A 10,363-nucleotide genomic window follows, 5' to 3' on the forward strand; every position below is an offset into this window, starting at 1 on the left:
CCCTTTACATCCTGTTTCTCCAAAATTAGGTTCTGGGCATTATTCTATTTTTAAACAGGTGGCCAGATGCGGTGGCTCATGCCTGTAATCCCAGCTACTCGGGAGGCTGAGGCAGGGGAATCTCTTGAACCCAGGATGCGGAGGTTGCAGTGAGCCGATACCGCACCACTGCACTCCAGCCTGGACGACAGAGCAAGACTGTCTCAAATTTAAAAAAAAAAGAATTCCAAGTAGGCAAAAATAATAAGAAAAGAAAAGAGCATGAAGAAGAGCGACCCACAGGTACCAGAATCTGACTGTGGCATATGCTGGAGGACAGCCACAGGTCACTCACAAGATGCTGTGGTACTGTTGCTACCACCACAAGGAGATAGGGCATCTGTTCCAGCAGTGGTTCTCCAGCCTTTTATTTTCCTGGTTGCTGCTCTTGCAGAAAGACTCCATGGGCCATTTACCTGGCCTGTTCCCATTTTCCAGTGTGAAATTGGAAAGCTTGCACACAAAAATGACGTATGTAAAAGGTTATTCACTAAGGCATTGTTTGTGCTAGCAAAACATAGCCATCAATAGAGGATTAAATTATGGAATTTCCTTGCAATGAAATACTATGAACCTATAAAAAAAAAAGCTCCTTATGCTCTGCAGGGGAATGATCTTCAAGATACATTATTGCTTGCTGATAAAACCAAGTGCAAAGCAGCACTATCTTTTGTGTAACTAAAAAGAAGGGAATAAGAAATAAGTTTATGCCTGTAATGCCAGCATTTTGGGAGGCTGGGGCAGGAGGTTCGCTTGAACCCAGGAGTTTGAGTCTGCAGTGAGCCATGACTGCACAACTGTACTCCAGCCTGGGCCACAGAACAAGACTCTGTCTTGATCAGGCATGGTGGCTCACACCTATAATCCTAGCACTTTGGGGAGCTGAGGTGGGTGGATCACTTGAGGTCAGGAGTTGGAGACCAGCCTGGTCAACATAGTAAAATCCCGTTTCAACTAAAAATACAAAACTTAGTCGGGCGTGGTAGTGCGTGCCTGTAGTCTCAGCTTCTTGGGAGGCTGAGGTAGGAGAATCGCTTGATCCTGAGAGGCAGAGGTTGCACTGAGACAAGATCGCGCCACTGTACTCCAGCCTGGGTGACAGAGCGAGACTCCATCTCAAAACAAAAAAAGAATACGACTCTGTCTCAAAGAATACATGTTCATATTTGTTTATAGTTATATACAGAACTTTAAAAGACACTAACAAGTGAGATTTTAGGTATGGGGGAGGCATGTTATTAGACCAAAGGGGGACAGGGTGGGAACAGAACTTTTCATTGTATACTTTTTAGATTATTTGATTTTTTTCAATGGTGCCCATGTGAACATATGACCTATTCATAAAGTTTAAAATAATTCCTTCTTGCAATCACAGTGCAACAGGCATGAGGGTGAAAGTCATCTGCTAAAATGACCGAACAGGAGGGTAGGAGCGGTCCCCTCCCGCCTCACCCTCCTGCGTCACTGGGATTAGAGACAGGAAACACTGGACCTGGGAACTGAAGCTGTTAAAAAAAAAAAAAAAAAAAGAGAGAGAATGGAATTGGAGGTTAGTATTCTAAGTGAAGTAACTCAGGAATGGAAAACCAAACATTGTATGTTCTCACTCATAAGTGGGAGCTAAGCTATGAGGATGCAAAGGCATAAAAATGATACAATGGACTTTGGGGATTTTAGGGGAAAGGGTGGGAAGGGGGTGAAGGATAAAAGACCACACAGTGTACACAGGTACAGTGTACACTGCTCCGATGATGGCTGCACCAAAATCTCAGAAATCACCACTAAAGAACTTATTCACGTAACCAACACCACCTGCTCCCCAAAAACCTATTGAAATAATAAAAAAGTTAAAAAAACACACACATGCAAAAGATCAAGAAAAAAAAAAGTAGGGGACCACATGTGAACTGCTTACAATTTACTCCACAGGAGGAAATATTATATTTTTACAAACACTCAGAGGACTTAGGGAGTAAGCTGTCAACCAGTCAGAAGGCTCTTTGCAACCACTCCCAGAGGACTGGCACCCCTCTGAGAATCTTAGCAATGCAGGATGCAGGAGACCAGAGGGAGGGGTCCGTGTGAATGGTGGAAAGGAAGATGACCCACACATGATGGGAGAGGGAAGGGGGTACTGCCGGCGGATGCTGGTCAGCTGGTCTAGCAAAAAAAATGCTGGATGCCAGTTGACCAGAGTCAGATGACCAGGTTCTCCCTGGAGAGTGTCAGGCAAGCCCCTTGCATTTTTTCTGGGTTCGTTTTATCATCTGTAAGGCACAGAGGTAGAACTGTACCAGCAAAGATGTGGGGCTCAAAGACCTTGGACGTCATGGCAAGTAGGAACCAGTATGGCTTTTTAAGAGAACATTCTGATCATGTTTATAGATTTTACATGCATAAATCCTTTCTTTCAGCAAAGCCCAATTTTAGGACTTCATCTCACAGAGGGACTCACACATTGCATGAGGGCAGATATACAGAGGGCCACTACAAGCTTGTTTATGGTGGCAAAAGATAGACACATCATTGACAGAGGGCTGGGTAAATCAATGATGGGCATCCTCTCAATGGAAAATGATGCAAAAATTAAAAACCGTGAGGGACCAGGAACGGTGGCTCATGCCTAAATCCCGGCAGTTTGGGAGGCCCAGTTGGGCAGATCGCTTGAGGTCAGGAGTTCAAGATCAGCCTGGCCAACATGGTGAAACCCCATCTCTACTAAAAATACAAAAGTTAGCCAGGCGTGGTGGTGGGTGCCTGTAGTCCCAGCTACAAGGGAGGCTGAGGCATGAGAATTGCTTGAACCCGGGAGGTGGGGGTTGCAGTGAGTCTAGATCATGCCACTGCACTCCAGCCTGGGTGACAGAGCGAGACTCTGTCTCAAAATAAATAAATGAAATGAATGAGGGAGCTGTTTAAAAAAGAATCAAGTTAAGTGTATATGTAATAACATGGGAAGAATCTGTCTTTAAAGAGCACAAAGCTAAATGGGATAGGGAATAGGCTTAGAATATCTTCAGAAGGAAATAAGAAACCGGCAACAGTGCTTGTCTCAGATGAACTGCTGACAGGCGGACGCTTTTAGGCTCTTAGGTACCATTTAAATTGGCTTCTGTTTGTTTTCCCATGTTCACATATACAAACGCTTTTCTTTTTCTTTTTTTTTTTTTGAGACACTCTGTCACCCAGGCTGGAGTGCAGTGGTGCAATCTCAGCTCACTGCAACCTCTAATTAATTAGCCCGGCTAATTTTTGTATTTTTAGTAGAGACGGGGTTTCGCCATGTTACCCAGGCTGGTCTCAAACTCCTGAGCTCAGGATATCTGCCTGCCTCGGCCTCCCAAAGTGCTAGGATTACAAGAGTGAGCCACCACTCCTGGCCCTTTTTCTTTTCTTTAATGAGAGGGTTGAACCAAAGGAGGGTTGGGTGTTCAGTTGACCATAACCTCAATGGGTAACATGTGATGTGGCTTCCAAAACCAGATTTCAGTTGCATTTTCAGAAATGAGACACTCAGGATATGGGAGACCATATAGTCCTTCTCTGATTCTATTTGTGGTTTGATAAGTACATTCTCAGGGTTGCAATCTAATGATCTCAATGTAAGTGCTGTTTTCTTTCCAAGAGTCATGCTCTAAGAGGAACACTGACCCATGGAGCTGGTCCAGAGGCAGAGGGGCAAGGATGGGAAGGAGCCCTGTGTGGGGTGAGGGGCAGGAAACGGACTCATTGTCAACATTTCTAGTGCTGACTCCTTTGCGAAGGATCGGTCACAATGGCACCAGAGGGTAAGATGTGGGCCAGCGGAGAGAAGAAAAACAAGATAATCTGACCCTGCACAGAACTAGGCTGCAGCCTTCTGAACGCCCCTCTCAAAGCACAAGTGGCTTCACCAGGTGCTGCCTCATAGAGCACTAATGGTCAGTACTTAGGCCTGGAGTCTAGATAACGTGGACTTTAATGCGAACTGTGCCTCTGACGAGCTGTGTTAACTCCAGGAAAGTTCAGTAACGCTTGAGTCTTAGTTTCCTCTTCAGCTACAGAGTGGCCCCCACCTGTCACAGTTGATGGGAACATTTGAAGAGTTTGTATGTGGTAACCTGCTGCTCCTGTTCTGCCACAGATGGCTTTTGCAGAACTGGAAACTTCTGCAACTGCCTCTGAGGTCACCCTAAGGACAGTTAGTGCCCCCAAGGTGGATGTGCAGGTTCCTGGACAGGGCAACATCCCCAGGGCCTTCCCTGTAGAGTCAAATCCTGAGGGCGTGAACTGCCTCCCTGTGGCCCCCGTCCACGCCCTCAGGACTGGCCACTCCTGCCTTTGGGTGTGGTGGTCCTTTGCCTGTAGGGGGTGCCTGTGGAGCCAGAAGGAAGTCCTGAACTTGAGAAAGTCAATCCTTCTCCACCCCTCTTGATCAAAGGTTTGATACCATGGGGAACGACAGCTGCCCACCCCAACCACTCCCTTCTCAGGCCATCTGGAAACATCTCTGTGGCCGTGAAAGGAGTTTCCTGGGCTGCTGTTCTGCTTTCCTGACCCCCTCCTTGAGGCTTTAGCAGTGAGCACCTAGGACTTGAGCCAAGGTTTGGGCTAGTGAGGGCGTCAAGGAAGATGTGGGCCCCCTGGAACTGTGGGTTAAGATATGGGTACTTGTGAGAGGCTCCTTGGCCTTCAACAGTCTCTCAAAGAGTCTCAGATCCCAAAGGGGATTTCTGGATTAAAGACATCCAGAGGGGACTGGGGCATGATTGCTCAGGCCTGTAATCCCAGCACTTTGGGAGGCTGAGGCAGGAGGATCACTTGAGTCCAGGAGTTTGAGACCAGACTGGGCAACATAGTGAGACCCCCGTCTCTACAAAAAATTTAAAAATTGGCTGGGCATGGTGGTGCATGCCTGTAATCCCCGCACTTTGGGAGGCCAAGGCGGGGTGGATCGCTTGAGCTCAGGAGTTCAACACCAACCTGGGCAACATGGCGAGACCACATCTCTAAAAAGAGAAAAAATTAGCCAGGTGTGGTGGCATGCTCCCGTAGTCCCAATTACTGGGCAGGCTGAGGTAGGGTTAATTGGTTGGGCCCAGGAGGTCAAGGCTGCAATGAGCCGTGATCACACCATTGCACTCTAGCCTGGATGACAGAGTGAGACCCTAACTCTAAAAAAGAAAGAAGGAAAAATGAAAAGACATACTGAGGGGTTAAAATGAGTGCTGTGGGTGTGTGGGGGAGGTGGGAGAATGAAGGGGAGGCAACTGAGACCACAATGTCTAATTGTTTCCAATACCCCCACCCCCAACTCAAACCAGATAAATAATGTCAGGCCTCCTGCGTGAGTGCTTTGAGTCCTGTGAATTACAAAACACAAAGCACAGCTGAGGAGTGGGGACAGGGTGGGCAAAGAGGGGCGGGGAGAGGAGAACACAGAGACAGAACAGCTTGTCAGCCGACACTTCTTTCCCCACAGACCCAATTTATCTCTGTTTCATCTCTGGACGCCTGGACCACTGCAGTAGCCTCCTTAATCTTCCCAATTCTGGCCCAGGTTGCTACGGCCTCTTCTCTACACAATAGCCCCAGTGAGCTTGCTACAACCTCGGTCAGGCCATGATACGCCACTGCTATGCAGAGTCCTCCAGAGACTCGCTTCTCCCAGAATGAAAGCCCAGCTCTCTACAGTGAGGCCTCAGCTACTTCTGACTTTGTCACCAACTACCCTCATGTCACTTGCTCTGCTCAGGTAACACCCTTGTAGGTAACTGTGGGCATGAAATCATGAGAATGAGGTGCAGTCCTAGCCAGCTTTAGAAGATATGTGAAGTTATGGGAGAGCCGCTCCTGGTTCCTCAGCATTGTTCTCCTGGGGTTGACTCCAAGGTCCCTTAGCCAAAAACATACAATAAGGTAGTAAACGCTGTAGAGAAAACAATAAAACAGGGGCTGGGCATGGTGGTTCACGCCTGTAATCCCAGCACTTTGAGGTCGAGATGGGTAGATCACTTGAGGTCAGGAGTTTGAGATCAGCCTGGCCAACATGGTGAAACCCCATCTCTACTAAAAATACAAAAATTAGCCAGGCATGGTGGCTCACACCTGTAATCCCAGCTACTTGGGAGGCTGAGGCAGGAGAATCACTTGAAACCAGGAGGCAGAGGTTACAGTGAGCCAAGATCACGCCATTGCACTCCAGCCTGAGTGACAAAGGGAGACTCTGTCTCAAAATAAATAAATAAAAAATAATAAAATAAACAGGGAGGAAGGATAAGGAGGGAGTGCTGGAGGCAGTGGGGTGCCATGTCAAAGGCAATGAAGGTGACTTAGAGCAAAGGCAGTTTTAGCTGAGACCTAAGACTCACTGGAAGGGAGGGAAGGAAGGAGGGAGGGAGTCACATGGTCCCTGGTGGAAGGACATTCCAGGCAGAGGGAAAAGCAAACACAACTTGGTTGGGAGCCAGTCCAGGGTGGTGGCTGAATAGACACAAGGGTAGTCAGTGACAAAGTCCAATGTAGCTGGAGCCTCATTGGAGAGAGTTGGGCTTTTAGAAGAACTGTCTTGGAGTTCTTTATCTGCAGATCAGAGGGTTTGAGTTGGTGGTGGGGGGATTCGAAACAGCCAGACACTGTGGCCTCAGTTGCCTCCCTTTCATTCTCCAGCCTCCCTCCAACACCCCCAGCACTCATCTGTTGCCAGGCTGGAGTGCAGTGGCGCGATCTTGGCTCACTGTAACCTCCACCTCCCGGGTTCAAGTGAGTCTCCTCAGCCTCCCGAGCAGCTGGGACTATAGGCGCGCGCCAACACGCCCAACTAATTTTTGTATTTTTAGCAGAGACGAGGTTTCACCATGTTGGCCAGGATGGTCTCGATCTCTGGACCTCGTGATCCACCTGCCTCGGACTCCCAAAGTGCTGGGATTACAGTTGTGAGCCATCGCGCCCGGCCAACCCCTCAGTTATTGACCCTATCAGAAGCACCAGGCAGAATTGCAGTCAATCTTCACAACAGCCTGGAAGGTGGGTACTGTGTTACTCCCATTTCACAGGTGAATAAAGCAATACCCACAGTGGTAAGGGATTTGCCCAAACCACACAGCTACAATAGCACACAGCAGAGCTGGGAATTGAACTCAGGCCTGCCGGACCCCAAAGCCCATCACCTTAAACTTCCACCTAGCCCTGCCTCCCTGGATGATGTGCCTCCTTGACCCTCTGTGCAGGGAGTAAAGAGGCAGAGAGAGGCAAAGTTACCCAAGGAGGGCGGCAGCTTACAGATGGGAGCGGTTTGTTCCCAGGACAAGCCACTGGGGCATCTCAGTCAAGCCCGCACTGCAGGTGGAAGGCTAAAAGTGCTGATGAGGCAGGCGGTGTGGATGTCTGACCAGGCCCATTTAAACCAGGCCTTTGGGGATTTCAGCAGCACAAGAGCTGGCTCTGAGTGCTGTAAATAAGTTGACTCAACACCTTGGCAGGTGATAGGGCTGTTTGGCCCTGGCAAAACCTGAAAGGCCACCTGGCTGTTCCCAAAGGCCTTAATTTGCTTAAATAATAGCAAAACCTCTGGTGTGAATTCCCAGAGAACTTCCTGCCTTCTGACATGAGAGGGCACACACCAAGGGAGCCAGGAAGAGAAAAACCTCTCTCCCCCTCAATCAATTCCACAGGAAAACTGCTTATTAACTAAATCAGGAGGCAGAGGCTTGCCGTTCATACCAGCGTTGTGAATGCACTGTTTCTGCTGACAGGGCAGGAGTTCAGACCAGTCAGCCTACTGCTTTCTCTTTTAAACACCCTTTTAAGCCATTAGCTTAGCCTCATCTGGAAAACCTGCCTGCTTGCCTTTTGATTACACACACAATATATCCAGCTTATCTTGGGTGTCCATTTCCTTCAGCAGGTAGGGAGCTGTGGTTTCCCAGAAGCCTTTCTGTTTCTGGGAAGGCTGCAAACCACGGCTCCGCTTCAGAGGGCAGGACCACGTGGAACCAGTGGGGCTCATAACTGTTTACTAAAAGCGCAGGCCTGGAGCTCTACTTACTAATCTGAACAAGAGCTATTTCACTAATGATGATTTGTTCCCCGTTGGCATTTCAAAAAACATTGAGATATCATTAACAGAACACAAAATTTGCCAATTTAAAGTGTGCAACTGGCTGGGCGCAGTGGCTCACACCTGTAATCCTGGCATTTTGGGAGGCCAAGGCAGGCGGATCACAAGGTCAAGAATTCGAGACAAGCCTGGCCAATATGGTAAAACCCCGTCTCTATTAAAATTATAAAAATTAGCCGGATGTGGTGGTGGGCGCCTGTAGTCCCAGCTACTTGGGAGGCTGAGGCAGGAGAATTGCTTGAACACGGGAGGTGGAGGTTGCAGTGAGCCAAGATTGCACCACTGCACTCCAGCCTGGGTGACGGAGCAAGACTCTGTCTCAAAAATAAATAAAGTGTACAATTTCAGGTCTGGCATGGTGACTCATGCCTGTAATCCCAGCACCTTGGAAGGCTGAGGCAGGTGGATCACCTGAGGTCAGGAGTTTGAGACCAGCCTGGCCAACATGGCAAAACCCATCTCTACTAAAAATACAAAAATTAGCTGGGTGTGGTGGTGCACGCCTGTAGTCCCTGCTACTTGGGAGGCTAAGGCAGGAGAATCGCTTGAACCTGGGAGGCGAAGGTTACAGTGAGCTGAGATTGTGCCACTGCACTCCAGCCTGGGCAACAGAGTGAGAGCACATCTCAAAAATAATAATAATTAAAAATTTAAAAATACAAAAATTAGCCAGGTGTGGTGGTACACACCTATAGTCACTCAGGAGGCTGAGATGGGAGGATGGCTTGAGCCTGGGAGGTCGAGGCTGCAATAAGCTGTGGTTGCACTACCACTGCACTCCAGCCTGGGTGACAGAGTCAGACCCATCTCAAAAAAAAAGAAAAAAAAGGAAACGTTACCTTTTCTAAAACACTACCACCCCACAAACACTGCTTTTGAAGGCAGTCTTGGCTAAAGCCTTTGGTGGTGGAGATAATATTAGCAGCTAATGCTCTATAGCACACTACATGCCAGGCTTATATTAGTCATTTATTTTCATAATAGTATGAATTAGGTACTATTATTGTCTCCATTTGACAGATGAGAAAACTGAGGCATATGGGGGTCGAGTAACTTGCCCAAGGTCACATAACTTACAAGTTACTGGTGTGAACCTGGAATTCGAGTGAGCACAAGCCATCTGGCCCCAGAGCCCATGGCTCTTGACCACTATGCTTTCGTGACGGTTTTCTGCCTATGAGGCTTGAGAAAGACTGGAGGAAGCACGATGCCAACATACCTGAACACCGCACTAAACGAACCCAGTGGGGACTGTGGCTTTCTCTCTCTGAACCAGTTCATGATATGAGGCTTAGAGGCACCAATGCTGCATTAGGAACAGCAACAAACACAAGCTTGGGACTGCACAGTGGTTACAAGTGACAAGTCTAAAGTCAGCCACACCAAGATTGAGGTTTCAGCTCCACCACTCAGACATACTTAAGGTTAAGTCACTTTAGTTTCCTCCCTATAAGATGGGCCAAATGGCAATCTCTACATAACAGGACTGTCGTGAGAACTACATGAGAAAGTAAAACAACCAGCCCAACCTGACAAGCCTGTTGGATTTTATGCATGGGCTGTTTTGCTGAAAACTGTGCATAACTCAAAACGCGCTCAGCTTTCCTTTAAAAGTAGATGTGATGCACTCCCATTCTTTAAAAGTTGCGATATAAAATGGGACTTTATGCCAGGTGCAGGGACTCATGCCTATAATCCCAGCACTTTGGAAAGCCAAGGTGGGAGGATTGCTTGAGCCCAGGAACTCAAGACCAGCCTGGGCAATATAGTGAGACCCCTGTCTCTACAAAACATATTTAAAAGAAATTTTTAATGGGATTTTACTAGGTAAAATATCATAGTGCAGTTTCATGTCTGAATGATTCAAATCCGCTGAATGTCAGGTACTGTCCATATAGCTAACATTGGACTCCTGCTGCGTACCAGGCGTGCCGCTCAGCACTTTAATGCACTATTCACGCTCAGGAAACACTGGTCATTATTAAAAACAGTAAAAGTATATGAATTATGCTTGTTACCTTCTACCACATTCAAAGAAATCTAAAATAGGCCTGGTGCAGTGACTCATACCTGTAATTCCAACACTTTGGGAGGCCAAGGTGGGTGGATCACTTGAGGTCAGGAGTTTGAGACCAGCCTGGTCAAGATGGTGAAACCCCATCTCTACTAAAAATACAAAAATTAGGCATGGTGGTGCATGCCTACAGTCCCAGCTAGCTAGCTACT

At 47.8% G+C, this 10,363-nt stretch overlaps 1 protein-coding gene across 1 annotated transcript in view; it reads right to left on the bottom strand.

Moving 5' to 3' along the window:
• Window positions 1–2,370, bottom strand: part of CDH1 (cadherin 1, type 1, E-cadherin (epithelial)) — a 62,496-nt gene extending 60,126 nt beyond the window's left edge. The window contains exon 1 of the mRNA XM_011932127.1: window positions 2,334–2,370. Within this exon, the coding sequence (XP_011787517.1) occupies window positions 2,334–2,370 (37 nt within the window). The remainder of the gene's footprint in view (window positions 1–2,333) is intronic.
• Between the last annotated feature and the right edge of the window lie 7,993 nt (window positions 2,371–10,363).

This window comes from Colobus angolensis, unplaced genomic scaffold (genome assembly GCF_000951035.1).
Source record: "Colobus angolensis palliatus isolate OR3802 unplaced genomic scaffold, Cang.pa_1.0 Scaffold93, whole genome shotgun sequence".
Lineage (NCBI taxonomy): Eukaryota > Metazoa > Chordata > Mammalia > Primates > Cercopithecidae > Colobus > Colobus angolensis.